The sequence below is a fragment of the Rhinolophus ferrumequinum genome, chromosome 22 (genome assembly GCF_004115265.2).
Source record: "Rhinolophus ferrumequinum isolate MPI-CBG mRhiFer1 chromosome 22, mRhiFer1_v1.p, whole genome shotgun sequence".
Taxonomy (NCBI): Eukaryota; Metazoa; Chordata; class Mammalia; order Chiroptera; family Rhinolophidae; genus Rhinolophus; species Rhinolophus ferrumequinum.
This window is the reverse complement of record NC_046305.1, coordinates 30,261,502-30,285,818: the sequence shown is the minus strand read 5'-3', so window position 1 is coordinate 30,285,818 and position 24,317 is coordinate 30,261,502. Positions and strand designations below refer to the sequence as shown.

At 36.4% G+C, this 24,317-nt stretch overlaps 1 protein-coding gene across 16 annotated transcripts in view; it reads left to right on the top strand.

Annotated features, from left to right (window-relative positions):
• Positions 1-24,317, top strand: part of CARMIL1 (capping protein regulator and myosin 1 linker 1) — a 349,148-nt gene that overhangs the window by 260,564 nt on the left and 64,267 nt on the right. For all 16 annotated transcript variants that reach the window (XM_033092802.1, XM_033092806.1, XM_033092813.1 and 13 more), the window contains 6 exons: positions 349-447; positions 5,286-5,414; positions 6,747-6,878; positions 16,799-16,974; positions 20,029-20,116; positions 22,776-22,925. In XM_033092802.1, coding sequence (XP_032948693.1) covers positions 349-447; positions 5,286-5,414; positions 6,747-6,878; positions 16,799-16,974; positions 20,029-20,116; positions 22,776-22,925 — 774 coding nt within the window. The remainder of the gene's footprint in view (positions 1-348; positions 448-5,285; positions 5,415-6,746; positions 6,879-16,798; positions 16,975-20,028; positions 20,117-22,775; positions 22,926-24,317) is intronic.

Below are 24,317 nucleotides of genomic sequence, written 5' to 3'. Positions count from 1 at the left end.
AATCATTCTAGGGCTTATTTTTTGGTTAGGTCTTATTTTCGGGGAAACACAGTAAATGTCATCTTTAAGCTTACAGGCAGTTAAACACTTGCTTATCTTTGTCAATTATAGAGTCACATAAAAATTACTTTAGTTACCTGCAAGTTAACTTTCTAACTAAAAACACCAATAATGCCTCACAGTGATAGCCAGTTTTCTTGTCTCATATGTTTTTTGGGGTCAAGGTACTGGCAGGATGTGTGAATTAGTGCGTTGATTTTAAGTTCAGCAACTGGCTGTTTCACTTATAACTTTATTCTCTGCTCAGTCAAAATGTGTTCTTGAGAGAGACATTTACTTAATTTCCAGATAGAAAACTATCTGCTCCGGAATCATGAGACTAGAAAGTACCTTCAAGAGCAGGCCTACCGCCTCCAGCAAGGCATCGTCACCAGCACCACGCAGCAGGTAAGAGGGTGCCAGGCTGTTCTTCCACACACTCTCTACTCACCCTTTTAACAGCAAAGCCCAAAGGACTTCTAATATTTGAATCATTCTCAGTGGGACAATAAGAACTGGTTTCTGAAAATGACAACAAATGTAAGTAGAGTTTGGAGGAGGATGTAGAGGGAGGAAAATGTAGGCTAATTTTAATGCTAAATATGCACTTTTAATTGTTGATGATTTTGCACCTTTTAATATTGACAGTAAGGTGTATTTCAGATTTACATACAAACATGGAGAACCCATGATTGCAGATGATAAAATTGGAGGGTAATCCACTTGCTACGTTGGAGACATTCTATTCCTTTCACTCTATTCCCTTGCATTTCTATGAGTAGGAAACAAATTCCTAGACTCTCCTGAATAATGAATAATTTGTTGAATATTAATTAAAACTTAAGTGCTGAAGAGAAATTGAGGTGCTCCTCTCTTCTGTCTACTCAGCTTTAGATAGGAAAAGAGAATTATAAAAATTTTAAAAGTGTGGAATATTTTCCTCCAAAAAAATCAACCAAACCCAATGATCATAAGGTATTTGAGGAAAACTCATAGCATGTGAGGTGTAATTAAACGACACAGTGAATGTTTAAATTTTTAAAAATTTATTACAGTAAAAGACGTATTGCTATTAATCCCCCTCACTCGCTTCAAACACACTTATCCCATCATTCATGCCACTTACTGAAGCAGTTCTGGAAGTCCTCTTTCATGAGTGTCTTTAGTTGAGCTGTTGTGGCTGCCTCGATGTCCTGAATCATTTTGACTTTGGGGAAGAGCCAGAAGTTGCATGGTGCCAGATCAAGTGAATAAGGTGGATAAGGACACACCGTAATGTTTTTATTTGACAGAAATTCATGTATACCAGAAGCAATGTGTGACACAGAGCATTGTCATGATGGAGGATGATTTACGACACACTTTCAGACACGCCTTTTCTCAACCCTAGCTTACACCCTACTGACTACACCGAACAAGTTGAAACTTGTTACACACTGTTACTAAGTGTGCACCACTTCCCATATTGAAAATACCTGCCTTTCTGTTGGATGGCACTTGGCAGCATCACTCACCATATTTTGTGATCACAACAGAAAGATGCTGTGTCACACATCACTCTGGTATACGGCAATTTCTGTCAAATAAAAATATGATATGTCCTCATCCACCTTTTTCATTGGATCTGGCACTTTGCGACCTCGGCTCTTCCCCAAAGTCAAAATGATTCAGGATATCAAGGCAGCCATGACAGCTCAACGAAAGATATTCACAAAAGAGGACTCCCAGAACTGCTTCAGAAAGTGGCAAGAACGATGGGATAAGTGTGTTTGAAGCGAGGGAGAGTATTTTGAGGGGGATTAATGGCAATGTGCCCTTTACTGTAATAATTTTTTAAAATTTAAATATTCACCATAGTTTTTTTTAATCATACCTCATATAGCACTTTAAATCTCATTTTACTATTAATTGAATATTTCTTTTCTAGGTTTTTAAGTTGCTTGGTGGCAAGAGCTATGCCTTATTCAGGACTGTATCTCATTCAGTGCTAGATGTTCAGTATATTTTTCTTTATTGAATAAAGGAATAGACATGGAGAAAGGTAAATTTTTCCACGAGTTACTTTCTGGAACTGGAAATCATTATAACAAGTTGAGAGCAACAAAAAAACGGCAGTTATTGCTAGTAATTCTAAATTGTGCTCTTGGGTTCTACAGCCCAGTATATTTGCAAAAACCTAAAATAGCAAGTATAATATGAGTTGGGGTGTGATTTAATTGCCAAAGAAGCTAATTTGACTTGTACCACAATAATGGAGGTGTACTTTCTACAGTAAGAAATGTGATAGTCCTGTTCCACATACCAGTTCGCGCCTCCTACGTTACAATCCGTTTTATTGAGGGAGGCATATTTTGATGAGGGTCCTAGATGGAAGAGAGAATTCAGAGGAGAAGTGATCTGGGGTTAGAGAAGGTACAGGGACCACAGAACTGTGTCACAGGAATGGTAAAAGGCACTGGTAATGTTAAGCTTAAAGAAAAGACAATTAGGGAAGAAAAGATAGCTGTGTTCTAATCTGTGCAAGACTGACACATGGACGAGAGCTAGTGACTGTTCAGGGACCTTTCAAGGGGAAGACATGGACCTGTAGGAAGGATATGAGAAGACAGATTAGGACTCAAAATAAAGAAGACTAGGAATGACAGAGTACATTGCTTTAGAGGGAAGTAAGCTTCTCAAACTATGGCAGTCAATAACTTTTCTGGGCTGCTTTAGAAAAATGGGACACCAACGGATTATGATGAAGTAGGGAGGTTAAACCAAAGAGCGGAGTGCAGTCATCTCCCCTGAGGTCTTTTGGTGGGATAACCAAAAAATGAGTCTTTTAGAATGCAATTCCTTTATCTTTCACATTTGGGTACCTTAGGGGTTTGAATTATTAACTGATATCCAAAGTCCTCGATTTCCTTTTTTCAAAAAATTTTGATTTGCCCTCTACCCTGTTTCCCTGAAAATAAGACCGGACAATCAGCTGTAATCCGTCTTTTGGAGCAAAAATTAATATAAGACCCAGTATTATACTACTTTACATTATATTATATTATGTTATATTATATTATACCCAATATTGTATTATACCCAATATTATATTATACCCGATATTATATTGCATTGTATTGTATTATATTATATAAGACACGGTCTTATAGTAAAATAAGACCAGATCTTGTATTAATTTTTGCTCCAAAAGACGCATTAGAGCTGATTGTCCGGCTAGGTCTTATTTTCGGGGAAACACGGTATGTAATCATTCTTCAGTAGTTTAGCTTTTCTGAGCCTTGAGCTCTTTAGTTGTAAAGTATCTGATTATGATCTCTTGGGCTGTGCTAATCCTTAGCAAGTACATGTTGAAAAGAATCTTTGAGATTAGTGCTATTTTATGTCTTACTTGAAGAGTTAAATTTTTATGTTTCATTTGGGTTTGATTTTTAAAAGTTTCACTTAAAGATCATTTTATTGAGTTTGTTTAAACCCTCTCCTTGGTGTACGTGTAAATGCACATATTTCAGGGGTCTCCTCAGTCTCTCATTATTTAAGATGATAACTTATAGTGCCACATCCACGTGCCTCTCAAATTAGTCTTTTGTGTCCTCAAATGCATATCAGTTTCTTTTTTAGTACGTGGTTAATTTTTTTTTGAAATTAAGCATTCTTGGTAAGATATGAATTACTGATGATCATTTTTGCTTCAGAAAGAACAGATCATTACAATAGTTAGACAAGTTAGAATTTATATCAATTAAGATTTTTAAAAACATATAGTTAGTTCTCTGCAGGGCTTTGTATAAATGCAGAAAGATAAGACATGATTCCTGCCAGTAAGCTTAGATTTTAATCAGAGGGAGAGTATGGTATGAGAAGGCTTATTCTTATGGTATAAGAAGGCTATTCTCTCTTTCCTATGAGGAGCTCCACTTAATTCACTTATGTAACCTCAATACATTTTATGGTAATAGGAGCTGTTCTTAATATTCATTAATGTTAGTTAACATTACTGACCCTTTATCAAGAGAATAGGTGCTTTTGAGTCATTTTATTTTGCTGGATTGTCTTCATAACACACTAGAAGAAAATGGGGTAGGTGTTATGAAGCTGATTTCATAAAGACAAGAGAGATGATGATACTGCAGGAAGCAGACATGGGCTCTGTAGGCAGACCTCAACTCTTCTGAGCAGTGTGGTAAAGTTTCTATTATTGTGGAATTTCTAGAGGGAGGAGGGCTGACTCTGGCTTCCTAGAGTTGTTCTATCAAATAACTCAAGACAAATAGAGAAGTGTGAATTTAAATAAAAAAGAATATTGCTAGATTATCACCTCTGCAAATAAGTGATCAGGTGGGATGGGCCTCTTGATATATAAGGTCTCTGGAGAACAGATAATTTTTTAAGAACATGAAATAGACAACTTGCAGCTCTGATCAAAGTATTAGAGAAACTTTTAAAACTGGGTTACCTTTTTCTTCTAACTTCCCAGCTTTCTTCATGCTTCTCTCTGTGAATACAAATATAAAAGCATAATCTTACCCATTATACTATTTTTTGTCTACAATAGTGATCTACCATTTCCCTTTGGGATTAATGTTTAAATCCATGGAAGAACTTAAAATGATTCACATGTAATTAACCTGGGAAAGGGACCTTAATGTAATAGAAACTAGATGTTATTCGCTTTATTATTACCTATGTTAATACAATAAACCTTAACTTGCTTTTTTGATGACTTTTAATTTATATAGAAACTACCTATATAATTTAAAAAATATCAATTTCCAAGGATGTTTTGATTTCCAAGATACTGAGACCAATTGGCTGAGGGCATCATTTTGTAGTCATATCAGCAGCCTCAGAATAGCACATTTTACTTCTCTGTTTCCTCAGTGCCCAGCACTCTACTCTGTCTGATACTTAGAGGGCACTCAATAAAAATTAATGAAGGAAAGTTACTATCTAGCAAACTGTCACACTGAGTAGCTGTGAGATTCTGAATCATCAAGAAGTGTTCACTTTTGTTCTACATGATGCATTTCCTAAGGCAGAAAAGGGGACCGAAATCTCTTCAATGTTTTTCTAGAGTTAACCTTGCAAAAGATTTCTTATATGAATAGGTAAATTAATAATGGGCTATAAACTGCCTTCTCAAAGATTCTAATTAGAAGTTTTCGTCCTTATTCGTTTGTGTTTCCTTCTATCTGAATATTGGCTGTGCTCACCGGGATGCTTGCTCTCATTTTCTTGGTATGGAGCAGATGATTGACAGAATATGTGTGAAAGTACAAGATCATCTCAACTCTTTGCGAAACTGTGGGGTAGATGCTGTCCAGGAAGATTTAAAATCAGCAGAAAGGCTCATGCGTGATGCTAAGAACTCTAAAACGGTAAGTTTCACTTCAGGCAACATGAGTGTCTTATGCAATAAAAAGGGTTTTTTTAAAATTCAATTTTAGAAATCAGTTCCAACTTTCTTTACCTTTCTACTCAATTCCAAGGTTAATAAAAGGTGGCAAAGTGAACTGAATTAATCTGCCTCCTTTCTGTATCTCTGCTAGTTATGCTAGTTACCAACAATCAAAATGTAGAATAAAAAGAAGAAGGCTGATGTGATTTACAAAAGATATAATCAGGTCCTGAATAACTGAGAGGTAGTTGTAATTTAAATGAGTAACAACTCACTTAACATTATTCCATTTACAAGCTGATAGCATGACACTTCCATCTGTCACATCTAAAAGGAAGCTTCTCTCAAATTAGAATTTGGTCTCCAAAATTTGCCTTAGTAGAGAAAGGACTAACTAGAATCTGGTCCTGGCTCTGCTGTTAAAATCACACACTCAGTGAATGTCATAAGTAGAAGAAACTTTGGGGATTAGTCACACACTCGCATACCCCAGATGAGGACATGGCACAAAGAAGTCATATACTGCTCCTATGGTTTCACAGCTGGATCTCAATTTACTAATGTGTATAAAAGACCTTTGATCAAGAATAGATTATCGCTGCCTGATCACTGCACTGTACACCTGAAGCTGAACAATAATGAATGCCAACTACAATATTATATATATATGTATATATAGGTATGTATACATTTACAATAGGCAGAGTACAGCATTGGGAGTGGAGATAGTGGAAATGGGATGGCTCGGTGCGATGTCAGAGAGATAGTGGATGGGGGGCGGGGGGTCCACAGTGTGAGGGATATAAATGATAACTGTCTAAGTAAAAACAAACAAACAAAAACAAACAAACAAACAAAAAAACTCATAGACACAGACAATAGTTTATTGGTTACCAGAGGGTAAGGGGGGTGGGGGGTGGGAGATGAGGGTAAGGAGGATCAAATATATGGTGATTGAAGGAGAACTGACTCTGGGTGGTGAACACACAATGTAATTTATAGATGATGTGATACAGAATTGTACACCTGAAATCTATGTAATTTTACTAACAATTGTCACCCCAATAAATTAAAAAAACAAAAAACAGAACAAAAAAAATCTAATTATTTAAAAACTTTCATTTGTAGTTTGTTTTACACTATACAAAATATATTAGAATAGTTCATATATATAGGATTTATAAATAAATAAAATATACATAATTTTAAAAAAAAAGAATAGATTATCCCTAATAATATTTCTCTACCCTTTTTACTAACTGCACGGACTTTGGTGCTTATTTAAATATTTTTTAAATTATTTTTCTTACAGTTGTTACCAAATTTATACCATGTTGGTGGTGCATCTTGGGCAGGAGCCAGTGGCTTGTTATCCAGTCCAATTCAGGAGACCTTGGAATCAATGGCTGGAGAAGTTACAAGAGTTGTAGATGAACAACTAAAGGTTTGTTGTTTGTGTTATTTTGGAAAATGACACTGTTATGACTTAATCATGTATGATAGCATTTAATACCATAGCTGCCTATAGTTTATAGATGTGTGGTGTGTGTGTGTGTGTGTGTAGGTGTGTGTCTGTGCACATGCATACCTACACACACATGCATATGTAGTAAAAATTGAATACTGTGTCCTTTCCAGCTTCATTTATAAATTTTGGAATAACTTCTTACATAATGAGATCAAGGAAAACCTTTCAAATTCAATTTCATTTTTGATGGTAAATGTCGAAATGTAATTAACATGACAGGTTGCTACTGATAAGAGAATGATTGATTTCTATTATAAAGCAGAAAGAGAAGTCTGCTTTAGGAAAAAATATCTTCTTTTATTATATTTGATTTAGAGAATGGGAAAGATGACAGGAACTGTGCTTATAGTCCTAGATGCTACTTATATGGAGAGTCTGCCACATAAATAGATAGCAGTCCTTGTAAGGAACTGGTGGAAAACTAGGAAAAGGATTTGGAATGAAGTTACAAGGCACCCACTGTCACAGAGACTTGTCTATAGGCTCCCTGGCTGAAAAAAAGTCTCTGAAATTTAAGGGAGTAGAGTAACCTACGACCTGCTTTTTCTTCATGTAACTTCGAAAAACCAGTTACACCAGAGAAATTTCACTTTCAGAAAGTTTCCATAATTTCCAGTCTGCTTGTTCAAGGATGCCTTAAAAAAAAATCCTGTCTAAATTTCTATAATTATTGGCTGCGTTTTCTTCTGAGAACACATTGCTGCAGCTCATAGAGATTTCATGTGCAACTCAATAATACCTTTGCAACATGCTAATTACTCTGTTTGTAAATTAAATTAATGAGGGAGAAAATGTTGTGAATTATTTAGGAGTTTAATCCCATCTTCTTAGGCATATAATATAGAGAGACTTTGTACCATTTTTATTTTATTTAACCGTGTTTGTTTTTAATCTATTCTGGGCAGAGGCAAACCTTAGAAAAAGGACTGATTGGTTGGTACAGAGTTCTGCCAGATCATTTGTTAGCTCATAGTACTTGTTTTATCCTTCATGAAGGATAAAATATATAAGAAGGATACTTTCTTACACATTTAAACAAAGACATCTTTGCTTATTTATTTCCAACTGTAAAGAATGAAACTTAGTCTTTGTAAAACAGACAATTCTAGCAAGTATAAAAAAGAAGAAAGTAAAAATCACTTAAAATCACAGAGATAGCATCATTTTTAATATTTTACTGAATTTCCAAGCATTCTGTGTCTACACACAGTTTTACATATATGTGATCATACTATACATACTTTTTATGTCCAGTACAGTATCATGAATACAATTCTAGATCAGTGAGTAATCAACATCATTTTAATGGCTACATAGTATTTTATTGTACAGATGTACCGATATATTGGGAAACCTCAGTCTTCCTTTGTGTTTCTCCTTTACTTTCACACAGAACACTTCACTTCTGACACTTCTGGTCACCAGATGTGTGGGAGTTTTCCTCCATCAAGCAATTATCTGTGACACCAGATAGGTGTCTTACAATTTAACTCAATTCTGACACTATCTACCTGGAGATGACATCGAACTCACAGGTTAAGGGCTCAGTCCCACAAGACTGCCCCTACCCCACCTCAGATGCCAATCACAAGTCCAAGTTGTCACATATGCTTCTGACCTATCAGCTATAAATGTGAGGTTCTCATGAACCCCTCCTCAGGTTTGATTAATTTGCTAGAGCGGCTCATAGAACTTATATTTACCACTTCGTCAAAGGATATGATAAAGGGTACAGATTAACATCCAGATGGAAGAGCTGTGTAGGGCAAGGTATGTGGGTATGGGTGTGAAGCTTCCATGTCCTCTGCGGGTATACCACTCTCTAGCACCTACACGTGTTGACCAACCTGGAAGCTTTCTGAACTACGGGATTTTATGGAGGCCCTTCTCCCTTCTCAAGAGAATGGATAATGAGGCTGAAAATTTCAACTTTCTAATCATGGCTTGGTCTTTCCAGTGACCAGCTTTCATCCAAGAACCCAACCACAGTCACCTCTTCAGAACAGAAGATGCTCCTGTCACCCAGGAAATTACAAGGGTTTCAGGAGCTCTGTGCCAGGAACTGGGGGCAGAGACCAATATATATTTTCTGTTACCTCCCAGCCAGCATAATTTATTTTCTAAATCCTGGTTAATCCCTTTAGGGTAAATGCCTATGATTCACCCATTCCTAGGTCAAATGGTACATACATTTTATACTTTTGTATGAATTTGCAAACTGTTCTCCAGTAGTATAAACAGTTGCCAATTTAGCTACATGCTCACCAATGTAAGTTCATTAACTTGTAATATTTGTCAGTATACTGTGATAAAGAAAATCTTATTTTGTGTCTTGGATTTCTTTAATAACCAGTGATACATCAAGTAATTTTCTTATCCATTTGTGTTTCTTCTTTTGTAAATTACATATTTGTATCCCTTGCCTATTTTTTCCTTTAAAGTATTTTTAACAATACATACTAAGGATTGGCTGACATTTATATTAGAATAAAACATTGCAACAGGAACTTCTTGTCAAACAGCTTCCTACTGTCTCTTGTTCTGAATGGTCTAAACCTCAAGTTCTCTCTTGTGCCTTTTGTTCATTTCCTTCTCAGTGTACCAAATGGTTGGAATTAGCTCTTGTTTTTTTTTCTTCTTTTTTAAGTTGTAAATTTATTGGCATAAAGTTGGTCATAACATATCTTATTATCCTTTTAAAATCTCTAGTGATATCCACTCTCTCATTTCTAATATTGACAGTTTGTGTCTTTTTTTCCCTCAACAGTTTGGCTAGAAGTTTAACTTTGTTGATCTTCTTAGAAAACCAGCTTTGGCTTCATGAATTCTCTCTCTCTCTCTCTCTCTCTCTCTCTCTCTCTCTCTCTCTCTCTCTCTCTCTCTCTCTCTCTCTCACATTAAGTTTACTGGACTGACAATGGTTAGAAAAATTACATAGGTTTCAAGTGTACAATTCTGTAATACATCAGCTACATATCACATTGTGTGCTCACCACCCAGAGTCAGTTCTCCTTCCGTCACCAGATATTTGACACCCTTTACCCTGCCCCCTTACCCTCCAGTAACCACTAAACTGTTGTCTGCATCTATGAGTTTTTGTTTCCTTATTTGTCTTGTTCCTTTGTTACTTTCAGTTTCATATTCCAAACATCAGCGAAGTCATATGGTTCTCGACTTTTTCTGCCTGACCTATTTATTTCACTTAGCATAATAATCTCAAGATGCATCCATGTTGTTGCAAATGGCAGCATTTCATCTTTTCTTATTGCAGAGTAGTATTCCATTGTGTATGTATACCACATCTTCTTTATCCACTCATCTGTCAAAGCACTCTTTGGTAATTTCCATGTCTTGACCACCGTAAATAATGCTGCAATGAACGTCGGAGTGCATATATCTTTACGGACAAATGTTTTCATATTTTTAGGATACATACCCAGGAGAGGGATTGCTGGGTCGTATGGTAATTCTATTCTTAATTTTTTGAGGAACCTCCACACTATCTTCTATAGCGGCTGCACCAATCTACCTTCCCACCAACAGTGTATGAGGGTTCCTTTTTCTCCAAAGCCTCTCCAACACTTGTTACTATTTGTCTTGTTGATGACAGCCATTCTAACAGGTTTGAGGTGATACCTCATTGTGGTTTTGATTTGCATTTCCCTAATAGCTAGTGAAGTTGAACATTTTTTCATATGTCTGTTGGCCATTTGTATGTCTTCTTGGGAGAAGTTTCTGTTCAGGTCCTCTGCCCATTTTTTAAATTGGGTTGTTTTTCATTCTGTTGTTGAGTTGTATGAATTCCTTATATATTTTGGACATTAGCCCCTTATCGGAGGTATTTTTGCAAATATCTTCTCCATTTAGCTGGTTGCCTCGTTGTTTTGTCGATGGTTTCCTTTGGTAACATCCCCTTTTTCATTTCTGATTTTGTTAATTATTGTCTTCTCTCTTTTTATCTTAGTGAGTCTAGCCAATGGTTTGTCAATTTTGTTAATCTTTTCAAAGAACCAGCTGTTTGTCACATTAATTTTTTCTGTTGCCTTTTTGTTCTCTATTTCATTTAGTTCTGCTCTGATTTTTATTATTTCCTTTATTCTGCTGATCTTGGGTTTCATTTGTTCTTCTTTTTCTAGTTCTTTAAGGTGTAACGTGAGGTTATTTATTAGGGATTTTCTTGTTTCTTGAGATAAGTCTGTAGAAATATAAATTTCCCTCTTAAAACTGCTTTCACTGCATCCCTAAAATTTTGGTAGGATGTATTTTCATTCTCCTTTGTTTCTATGTATCTTTTGATCTCTCCTCTAATTTCTTCTTTGACCCAGTTGTTCTTTAAAAGTATGTTGTTTAATCTCCATGTATTTGTGTTTTTTCCAGCCTTCTGTTTGCAGTTGATATCCAATTTCAAAGCCTTGTGATCAGAGAATATACTTGGTATGATTTCAATCTTCTTAAATTTGCTGAGGTTAGTTTTATGTCCCAATATATGGTCTATCCTTGAGAATGTTCCATGTACACTAGAAAAAAATGTATAGTCTGACGTTTTAGCATGAAGTGCTCTATAAATGTCAATTATGTCCATTTCTTCTAATGTGTCATTTAGGGCTGCTATTTGATTATTTATTTTCTGTCTGGATGATCTATCCATAGCTGTCAATGATGTATTTAGGTCCCCTACTATAACTGTGTTTTGGTCAATTTCTCCCTTTAGCTCTGTTAGTAGTTGCTTGGTATATTTCAGTGCTCCCTGATTGGGGGCATAAATATTGATGACTGTTATGTCTTCTTGTTGTATAGTCCCCTTTACCATTATGAAGTGTCCATCTTTGTCTCTTGTTATCTTTTTTATCCTGAAGTCTGTTTCATCTGACATCAGTATGGCTACACCTGGATACCATTTGCTTGGAGTGTCAATTTCCACCCTTTCACTTTGAGTCTATGCTTGTCCTTGTAGCTAAGATGTGTCTCTTGGAGACACCATATGGTTGGGTTTAGTTTTTGCAGAGACGTGGGCCAAGGGTCACAGGACACAACATAGAGATGACTGCAGTCTCAGGAGAGGGAAGGATCCAGGCTGCAGGTGCACTTCCAGTGGTCCACAGTCCTGCCTGAGGGATCAGCGCATGATACAGCTAAACCCAGCATTCAGGGCATAGATCTTGGAGCAAACCTGAATACAGCAGGGTGAAAACTATGGTTTAAGCCTTCACAGCTAGGCAGAAAACAGAAAACAAAGACACGGACCCTAGCCAACTCCCTGCACACCCTCTCAGAGCTTCCCCCGCCCCCCACTTCCATCCTCCCAGTGTTAGAAGGGGGCTTCAGAAGAAATGGTAGCAGTGTCTGATTAAAGAACAGAATATCTATAGCTCTAGGAACTGGAGAGACAGTCCCACAGCCGCAGACACACAGTGCAACTAATTCTTGTGATAAGGAAGAAACTGTAAGGTCGAGACAGCTGGAAGTCGACGTTGCTGGGATCCACACAAACACACCAGCTGTCCCTCACATGCTACCCCACCGCCACCTTTCTGGCCGGATGCCTACGGGGGCATCCACAGCCGCTGAGACATAAAGGCTGTGCATCGGGCTGCAGGGGCACCATTGGGGTTTCAGAAGCTCAGAGCTCTATTGCCCCCCGAGACCCAGGTGACCTGCTTACAGAGGAGAAGCCCACCTTCCAGAAAACCCCACATCATGTGAAAAGCTGAAACAGAGCAAGAGAAAATAAAATGCTACAGCATGAGAGAATACAAAAGGCTGAAACGGGAGAGAAAAATAAAACATTCCAGCAACAACTACTGGAAGCAAAAGAAAGACCTCTTCATATCAACCTGCTGCAGAACCCACTCCTGTAGATGGAAGAGAAATAATTCGTGAATTGCTATGAATAACAAGGTAACAAGGCAGCTCAGAAAGAAAATGAAAACTCTCCAGACAGTAAACTTAAAATCAAGGAAATATGAGACTTAAATGACAGAGAATTCAAGATTGCAGTTCTGAAACAAACTCAACGAGATGCAAGAAAACACAGCTAGGCAGTTTAATGAACTCAGAAACACAATCAGAGAACAAAATAAATATTTTACTAAGGAGATTGAAATTTTAAAAAGAACCAAATAGAAATTCTGGAGGTGAAGAACTCAATAAAAGAAATGAAGCGTGAAATAGCCAGCTGAGGAAATAGAGCTAGCTAATGGAGGAAAGAATTAGTAATACCAAAGATAGGAATCCGGAAATGACACAGATGGAGGAAGAGAAAGACTTGAGAATTAAAAGAAATGAAAGAACTCTACAAGAACTTTTTGACTCCATCAGAAAGAGCAACATAAGAATAATGAGTATATGAGAGAAGAGAGGGGACAGAGAGGATATTCAACAAATAGTCAACGAGAACTTCCCAAATCTATGGAAAGAACTGGATCCTTGAATCCAAGAACGAAACTAAACACCTAATTACCTCAATCCCAACAGGCCCTTTCCAAGGCACATTATATTGAAGCTGTCAAAAATTAAAGACAAAGAAAGAATTCTCAAGACAGCCATGGGATAAAGAGCAGTAACCTATAAGGGAAAGCCCATTAGACTATTATCAGACTTTTCAGCAGAAACTCTACAAGCCAGGAGGGAGAGAATCAAATATTCAAAATAATGAGAGAGAAATTATCAGCCAAGAATAACATATCCAGCAAGATATATTAGATATCCTTTAGATATCAAGGAGGAATAAAGACCTTTCCAGACACACACAAGCTGAGGGTATTTTCTAACACATGACCTGCATTACAGGAAATACTGATGAAGGCGACTCCACCTGATGCAAAAAAATCAAAATACAAAACCTTGAGCAATATTACAAACAGAAAGACAGAAGCAGGAAATGGCAACCCTTACACAAAATAACGCACTATACACTTAAGCATAACATACAGGGTAAAGAAGATTAAAACAGTTTTAAAAAAACAACAAACAAAAAAAGAGACAAGAAAGGCAACCTGCTACTACAACTCAGAAATCAACTCACAGCATAAGTTGGGATAAGTTGTGACAACAAAAACATAAAAGGATAGAGAGTAAAGGTCTGAATCTATAAAGGGAAATGGAGATAAGAAGCATGCTGAGGTAAAAGGACTACTGTATATATGAAACTTTCTTTTACATAAACTTAACGATAATCACTCAAAAAAAAAAAATCCAGAACTGAGACATAAACATAAAAAAGGAAGAAACTTAGGGAAATATCATAGACTACCACCACACGAAAATAACAGACAGCAACAAACAGGCAAAGAAGCAGATACCAGAAAACAAGATAGAATGGCTACAGGAAATCCTCATATATCAACAATCACCCTAAATGTAAATGAACTGAACTCACCAATAAGAAGGCACAGAGTAGCAGGTTGGATCAGGAAATAAAACCCAATCATATGCTGCCTTCAAGAGACACATCTCAGCTACAAGGACAAATACCAGCTCAAAGTGAAAGGGTGGAAATAGATACTTCAAGCAAATGGTATCCAGGAAACAGCGGGTGTAGCCATACTCAGATAAGATAAAACAGACTTCAGGATAAAAAAGGTAACGAGACAGAGATGGACATTTCATAGTGATAAAGGCGACAGTACAACAGGAAGACATGACACTTATCAGTATATATGCCCCCAATCAGGGAGCACAAAAACATACAAAGCAACTACTAACAGAACTGAAGGAAGAAATTGACTGAAAAATAATTATAATAGGGGACCTAAATATGTCATTGACAGCTATGGTAGATCATCCAAACAGAAAATCAGTAAGGAAATACCATTCTTAAATGACACATTAGACCAAATGGACATAATTGACATTTATAGAGCACTTCCTTCTAGAACACCAGACTGTACATTCTTTTCTAGTGTACATGGAACATTCTCAAGGGTAAGACCATATGTTGGGACATAAAACTAGCCTCAGCAAATTTAAGAAGATTGAAATCATAATACCAAGCATATTCTCTGGTCACAAGGCTTTGAAATTGGACGTCACCTGCAGAAAGAAAGCAGGAAGAACCACAAATATGTGGAGATTAAACAACATGCTATTAAAGAATGACTGAATCAAAAAAGAAATAAAAGGAGAGATCAAAACATACATAGAAACAAATGACAATGAAAATACATCCTATCAAAATTACTGGAATGCAGTGAAAACAGTAATGAGAGGGAAATTTATATCATTACAGGCCTATCTCAAAAAACAAGGAAAATCCCAGATAAACAAGTTAACATTACACCTTAAAGAACTAGGAAAAGAAGAACAAATGAAACCCAAAGCCAGCAAAAGGAAGGAAATAATAAAAGTCAGAGCAGAACTAAAGGAAATAGAGAGAAAAAAAGACAATAGAAAGAATTAATGCAACAAAGAGCTGGTTCTTCAAAAAGATTAATAAAACTGACAAACCCTTGGCTAGACTCACTAAGATAAAAAGAGAAAAGACACAAATAAAATCAGAAATGAAAGAGAAGAAGTTGCCAAGCTTACCACAGAAAAACAAAGGATCATGCAAGAATACTATGAAGGAGTATATGCTACCAAATTCAATAACCTAGAAGAAATGGACAAGTTCTTAGAAACATGTAGCCTTCTGAGACTGAATCAGGAAAAACTGGAAAACCTAAATAGGCCGATCAACAGTAAGGAAATTGAATCAGCCATCCAAAACCTTCCCAAAAGCAAATGTCCAGGACCAGATGGCTTCAATAGTGAATTCTACCAAACATTCAAAGAAGATCTAACACCTGTCCTCCTCAATAGCTTCCAAAAAATTAAAGAAGAGGCAATATTTCCTAACTCATTTTATGAGGCCGACATTACCCTGATACCAAAACCTGGTAAGGATAACACACAAAAAAGAAAATTACAGACCAATATCTCTGATGAATGCAGATGCAAAAATTCTAGCAAATAAAATCGAACAATGCGTTAAAAAGATTATACATTATGATCAGCTGGGGTTCATCTCAGGGGCACCAGGATGGTTCAACGTATGCAAATTGATCAATGTGATACACCTCATAAACAAAATAAAAGAGAAAAATCACATGATTATATCCATAGATTTAGAAAAAGCATTTGACAAGGTGCAGGGTCTATTAATGATTAAAATACTTAAGATACATTTTTCAAGCTAAATTGCTACATGTATAAGTGTGTTTTGATTATTATTAATGTTGGTTATGAAGTGCTCTGTGAAATTTTTTGTCTGTTATTCATGGAGTTTATTATTGTTATAACAATCACAATTTTACCTAACACTAAAGCTTTTTTTTTTAAAAGAGTACTCGTATAACTGGCAGTCGTCTCTGTGGTTTTCTATTATTGATGTCTTTCTTCATAGAGCTGTTGAATGGGTCACCCTGATTTGGGGTTTCTGTGATTTGTAAAATTGCCCAAGTGTTCAAATCTGGTAGGTTTTCCAGGGAATATGTGTAACTGTATTTTCCTTTACCATAGAGAACAATGTGATGTGATAAGTTGATGTATAAAGGCTGATATGTGTCCTTTTGAATCTTATCACAATTCCTTTGTGTTAAGTACAGCAAGTTCACCATAACCCTTCAGATGCCAGTGTGAAGTTGGTGGATTTGCTAAGTGATTTAAAGTGATTACCTGAGATCATGATCATCTGACTGTCACAGTCACTCGGGGTATCTCAGAATCCTCGGTCGTGCCCAGGACCCTGCTGTGTCCCTATGCTCCACGGGCTCAGCATCATATATAACCACCTTTCAGTTTTATGGTGGTGCCTCGGCGCAGTGTCATCCTCTCCCCCTCACTGTGCTGCATTGCAGGCACTGCTGGAGTCCATGGTCGATGCTGCTGAGAACCTTTGTCCCAATGTGATGAAAAAAGCCCACATCCGACAAGACTTGATTCATGCCAGCACTGAAAAGATTTCCATTCCACGTACCTTCATTAAAAATGTCCTGCTGGAGCAGTCTGGAATTGATATTCTTAACAAAATTAGGTAGGTTTATAATGTTAATAATCTGCAGTTTATTAGGCTCTGCAGTTTCTGTGAATGTAGTTGAGGCAGCTGTGAAGAGCGCTGTTATTGGCTTTATCCATATATATATGTTAGGCGTGCCTAATGGGCAATGACTATATATAGATATAGTTTTGCATAAATGTATAGGTTTAATCATTTCCAAAATAAGACAACCACAGATATGCCTGTGTTACTGAAGAGGACATAGCTATATGCTCTTTTTAAGTGGTTTATTTTTAATAGGAGAATACATGTTTGTAATCCCTTTTCTTCTGCTGGTAAAGCTTATCTTTCGCCTTTATAAAGTACTAACTTGAAGACTGAGATCAGTCTGCTTTCTACCACTATGCTATTATGAACAAATGCATAGTCTATAAAGGCAAAGAGGCTCACTATGACCTCACCATATTTTCCCTCTGGGTTCTTTTGGTGGGTCTGTGATGCTGTGTATGTACTAATGGTGCTCTGGAGTGTTTATATGATTGTTGCTTGATAGAGTCTGAAAAATATGCCAAGATACAAATATTTAGAAGGTGTGATAAGCAACGAACTTTTCTGAATTTTTACATTGAGACTCTGGTAATTACCAGCATTACAGCTCAGCTAATTCTCATTTTGTTTCTTAGTTGGAGAATCAGATGACTAGAAACATTTTAAGTTGCCCATTTTAACCATTTCTGAATCTTGATAAGAATATTTAGATGTAGCACAAATACCAGCTCTTATCTGAAGAGTTGGGAATTATACTAACACAATGATGGAGCTAAATAACAGTCTGCAAGAAAACTAAAAGTTAAAAACAAAATAAGCCAAAAATTATATCATCACAATCTAGATATTGAAGGCCAACAACCTTAAAGTCAGATAATGGAATTTTGAGGATTGAGCAGTAACTGGACAGTCTAAGGTTTAGGATGTAACTGTCGTGTGTGTGTGTGTGTGTGTATGTGTGTGTGTGTGTGTGTGTGTGTGTTTTAAATAAAAAATCCTAGCACCTACTCAACTGAGTTGTAGGACAACTGAAAGGACTTGAGAAATTAAAAAAAAGACTTTCCCAGTGTTTATAGGACCCCATAGATTAGTGAGTTTCTGAACTGTAGCTCTTGTGCTTACATACTTCTATAACCTGTAGATTCAGAATTTTTATTGAAGCTTCTTAAGTATTAAGGAAAAAAATGTATTGACCACCATTCTTTCATAATAATGGATTGAACCACCAACAGATCATACATAAAATGATGCCTTTACTGGAATACCAAATTCTGTCAAATACGGTCACTTTCCTTGAAAATGGGCCAATTCTAAAAGATGAACATCAGAATGGAACTCCTCATATTAGTAAATCAATTATATGTCTATAACTCTTCCCTTGGCTTTTTATCATGTATGATACTGAGCACTGCGAGAATGCAAATATGCACATGCACATGTGCACGCATGGGTACATTCATATGCATGAGTACACTGCAGGTTAGTTTGAATCATTTCCTCTATAAATTTTGCAAACTGGAAGTTCAATTAGTAAGGAAGTATAGCATCCAGAAGAAAAATGATAGCACAGTCCTGAGGTATTTTTAAAAATGTATGTTTAAGAAACTTTTTAGTGCTACAATTTGAAATAGATAAACCACCCTCCCCACATCACAGACAGAAGGAGAGAGGAAGATAGAGAAACTACTGACTCTACAGTTTTATGAGGAAGTAAAATTCCCAAATATGCCTAAAAATAATCAGAGGAAGTACATGTTGAAATTGGATTCCCAGGCCCCTCTGGAGGTTTGGGGTGGATCCAGTAACCCCAAAGAGATCCAGTTGAATCTTATCTGTGGAATAATAAAGTATTAGATAAAACAAAGAGCTACCGAGACCTTGTTTCAATGAGCTACAGAGACAGGAATTAAAGACACATCCTTTTATCTTTAGCCCAGGAAAAATTTTAATGTAGGCATCAAAGAATTTGTGCTTTCATTATTCTGTCTTGCTATCAGTAATCTTCCTGGGCAGAGAAATCTCAGTGCAAATTATTGCCTTTAGGTTAGAAAGGTTATCCCCAGTTACACAAATGTAATTTTAACTTTAGGATTAAATAATATTTTTGATGTACTTTTTTCAAAAATATTTGAAATAATATTTTTGATAACTCCTTTCCCTGCTCTAAAAAGTTTAAAATTGTTGACTTCAAAAGCAGATTTGAACTTGTGAGACAATGTTGGAATGTGAGTATAAATCTCTGGTACATGGACCTTTAAAAGTGTTATGCATTTATGTGCATGTGTACATTTACATAAAGTTATTCAGACTGAAGACACACATGGAATTTGAATGCTTTGGGATACCAAATAGCTACAATGCTCGCTAAAATACCAGCTCTCTGGCTGAAAACTTAGTGGCTTAGTTGTTTATTAGTGAAAACTGCCGGCCACTTTGTGTTGCCTGGGCACATTTTTAATATCAGGCAAGAGGCACTAAAATTGATTATTTTGGTAACATTTGTTCACAGAAGGCAGGAGAACAGTAAATGTATAATTCTTCAAAGATGGCAAGTCAGAGCAGAAGTTTTTCCATATGGTACCATCTGATTCGTAAAAATGTTTTTAAAAGGCGGGGATGTGCATATTAAAGTAATAACCAAGGCTTAACAATCAAACTAGTCTTTCTTAATTTACTCCAGCCTGGGTTTTTTTTTTTTTTCCATTTATATCAATGAATGAATTGTTCCTGACCACATTGTACACATGGTTCCCATTAAGTCGGTCTTTATCCAGATGTTTTTCATTTTTACCATTAAATCTTGAGTTTTGAGATGGCAAAGGCAGGTTGAAATTGGTAAGGAGAGTCCATTACCTGTGTGTTTGTGGCAACGTTTAAGGCTTATTCTTGGAAGTCCTCAGCCCTGTTCACACATTCTTATATTCCATTTTCAAAGACAAACAGAATCACAGTTGACCTTATCAATACAGCATCAAGAGTGGGTGATTTTGTTTTCCCTTGCACAAATTAAAATGCTACTCTGCCCTTTTGATTTTTACATAGTGAAGTGAAGTTGTCAGTGGCCTCCTTCCTGTCTGATCGACTTGTGGATGAAATTCTGGATGCACTTTCACACTGCCATCATAAACTGGTGAGTGTTGTGACCATCTAAAGCAGGACGTCCTGTTTCAGTCTGTTGTGATGCAGGGCAGCCTCCAGCATAGGGATGTGGGTTCCTTTCTAATTTTGCTCCTTTGTAGCTTTATAAGTTAATATCCCAGTTTTCCTCCATCTTCTGTATTGCTTCTAGTTTATCTGGAACATCTTAGAATTTCTCCAGAGGGAATGGCAGGGGAAAGCAGAAGTGATGGTTTCCAGAAAACTTGTCCGTTTATAATACAGGTCAAAAATTTTGGTAGGAGACTGAGATGTAAAATTAAGATTTTTTTAAAATTATTATTTCATTTATCTGTGTTCAGTTTGTTGGTTCCTGATAGGATTATTTGAGAATGGACTATTCTTGAAAACATGGGGTTGAGGAGAGAGAATGAAATATTTGGAGTCCAAAGAAAATACAAGAGTAGAGTGGACATATTCTAGTGATAGCTGCTGTGTTCCCAACCAGGCCTCTTGGATATAACCAAGTTGAAAAAATAAGTTTTCTTAAATCTAGAGACTGGTTCTACACCAGGGCAGGAAACTTGACTTCCAAGATCAGTACATATGAAAAACGTATCAGCAACTTTATGTTTCTTAAACTTTAGGAAATTCTCTGAGGCATAAATGAAAGTTGTATTACTGGTTACATCTTGTTAGCAGTCTGATCCAATAGAAATCTCCCAAGCAGGTAATAATGTTTTCTCCAGAGAAAAAAATGTCAGGTAACTCTGGATAGTGGAGATACCCAGTTTTATGGCATTGAATTGTTGGGTGACACTGGAGAACATCAAAATGAGAGGAGCAGTAACAGCTTCGTCCCCATGAGGCAAACAACATGAGTGTTGAAAAATTCATTTCAGAAAAAGAAGACTCTCCTCTAAAATCTAAAGTACTTGTATAAGATAGCCCGCTCCAGTGGCACTACTCAGTATTGCCTATGGACTGGAGCTGGCCCAATAGTGGATGGTTACTACTAGTAGTCTGTGACAGTGTAAGCTCAGCAGCAAGGAGAAAATGTGGAGAAGCTTCTAGATTAATTTGACACAGCCACATTATTCGAACACATATTGTTTTTCTAATTTTTTATTTTTATTGTGTTTTACCAATCTATTGGTTTGTGGCAAATTGGAAATATAAAAATCTAGTTCATCACCACAGAGAACTGGAGAAGCACAAGTTTCTGGTTCGTGGCACAGTAAAGAGCTACGTTACTGTTTAGAGCTCCTGATTCAGACATTTTTGTTTTAAATAAGCAGAAACATAGAGCATCTTTTATAGAAAGGTTTATCAGTAACCCACAGCTCCGGGGACTGCCTCTAAATGCCCACTTTATGTCATAAATAATAGATATTGTATCTACATGATTGCACATGAGAACTACACTGGAAGTTTGAATTATTCACTTTTTTTGCCTTTTTTTTTAAACCTTTTTTGTTATTTTAAATTCATTTTTCAGTAAATTGTGAGTGCACTTTTGTTTTGAATTTCATTTTGATATTAATACTGCTGATTTTGATTGTAAGAAGAGAGCTTCACTGCTGTGGGAAAGAAATAGTATCTTCAAAATGAAACTTTGTTTTCAAAGACATTCTGATAACATTAATATTTTCTCCAACTTAAGTTTCAAAGTGTTCCCAAAGGTTCCATGGAATTGTCCACTGGTTCTCATCATTTTGAAAGAATTAAATCAAAGTTCCTGGTGAGGAGTCAGGTCAGCTTTAAAGCTTATTAATTCTAGCACAGTTTATTCTACCTCTTACTATTTGAGTTTTTAGGTTTACCTAAAGTGTAACACTGGAAATTAATAAATCATATCAAATATGGTATTCATTACATGAAAATAGCATAAGCAAGTAGTAATTAAAATTTTATTAGCACTTCCCTGCCTTTCAACCCTTTAAAAATAATGAAGCGTGGGATTGTTTTATTTCTCATTAGATATTTTTAAACACTAGATAAAGAAATTCTTTCAGAGGAAATATCACATATAATTAATAAAAAGAACACTTAATCTAGACTGAGTAGTCTCATTTAACTTGTGTCAGTTATATTTCTGGTTTAAATTTCCTGTATATTTCCACCTATAATGGCAATGGCGATGACATCATACTTCACTCACTTGTTAATTTACTTTACCCTTAGAAGAGCAAATTGAGTTGAACTGAATCTTCTTTGTCTCAGTAAAATTGCATAAATAAAATGACTTCTCAGTACAAAATGTTGTAAGGCCTCCTGATGGACATACTTTGTGATTGTATTTAAGATTAAAAGTTGAATAAATCACACCAGCTTCCTGAAAAGGTTTATAATGCATCTTTTGGAAAACAAAAATACACACCTACTTTGTGCATATTTGCATCAACATGGCAAAGACTATATGAAATACTGGTTTTTGAAAACATAAAGTCTGAAAAGACGTTTTTTTAAAAAGGAGGTTTGTTATTTCTTGCTTAAAACATTCCACACCCTCCAAAGAAAGATAATAAAAGAGGTAAGTTACTCTAGTGTGAATTTGTTAAGAATTGTCATTAACCACATACAGACATGTGTCATTAACCACATCCTTTAGCATGCCATCTTTGGGAATCCAGCCTACCTGCTCTTCCCTTGTCTCTGTGAGTTAATTTCCCTTGTGTGTGTCTTGACTCTAGACTAACCACTTCAGCAGACGTGGCAAGACCCTTCCTCAACAAGAGTCCTTAGAGATTGAGCTGGCTGAGGAGAAGCCCATTAAACGCTCCATCATCACGGTGGAGGAGCTCACAGAGGTAGAGCATTTCGAAGATCTGGATACTTGTATGGTAAGAAGCATCCTTTGGAGACACCATTATCCATTCACTGGGCTATATTACTGTTTTTTGTTGTTTTTATTTTTTAATCTCACCCATTACCAGACCAAATAATGGGTGTCTCTTCCCACCCAGAGACAATTCTTTCACGAGCTTTTTGCTATACCGAAGCTATTAATGAAGCTAATGAAACTTAAGCTTCAGGTTCCTACTAAGGCCGTTACCTAATTTTTTATTTGCAGTTTTATAAAACTTTTCTTAAAGAGTAACCCTACCCCCCCCCACCAAAGAAAAACTGAAAGTTTCAGTGAACATAAAACCTGGATCTGTCCCTATAGCCATAGTAGAAAAAGCCCTAAATTAATGAGAAATTGACTATTTAACTTTTTTTTAACTTTAAACAAACTTTTATTACACAAAGGTGGTCACATAATTGGATATTTTTCTGTTTTGTACACATTCTTACTCTCCACAGAAAAGCTGCTTTTTAACTTCTCATCGGGTGATGGCAAGCACTAAATCCTGATTTTAACAGAATAATAGTAAAATGCCTCAGTGATTTAGATTGAAAGCAGTACATTGATACATGGCTCTTGCACTTAGTCATCAGGAACGTACAAATGTCTTTTTATTCAAAAATACAAAATAAATTATCTGTAGGTATGGACAATGACAGCAGCAAACCATTATATGTTGTTAAGCGAAACCAGTAACTGATGGTTATAGTGATTTTCTTAAACATCAGCCAGCCTTTTCTCCATTCATTTCTTTCAACTGACTTCTCTGAAGTTATAGGTGAGGAGCGCTGCCTTGAGCTTCCTCTCACAGTTCTCATTAATAACGGTAAAGCACTATTCTAGAAATTAGAACATGCCACCTCCTATACCACCTCCCATTCCACCTATTCTGTCCATTCCAGGGCCTTTCTCTTCTTTAGGAATCTCTGTGATTACAACTTCTGCTGTAGTTAACAGAGAAGCCACTCCAGCAGCTTCCAATAAAACAGTTCTCACAACCGTTGTTGGATCAATGATTACTTTTTTCACCATAGTCACAAAATCTCTTAAGCATAGCATCATAATCAACTTCTGAGGAATGTTGCATAATTTTATCAACTGTATTCTTTTTCAACACCTGCATTCTTAGCAATGGTCATTGCAGGAATTTTGAGTGTTTTTTAAAATAATTTCTATACCAATTTTTGAATCTTCATTAGCTGGAGTTAACGAGCCCAAGGCTGGAATGCACCAAAGCAGGGCACAACCCCCTCCCAGAACAATGCCTTCCTCAACATCAGCTCGTGTGACATTCAGGGCATCTGTTATTCTATCTATCTTTTCATTCACTTCAACATCACTTGTCCCACCGACATTCAGCACAGCTACTCCATCAGAGAGTTTTACC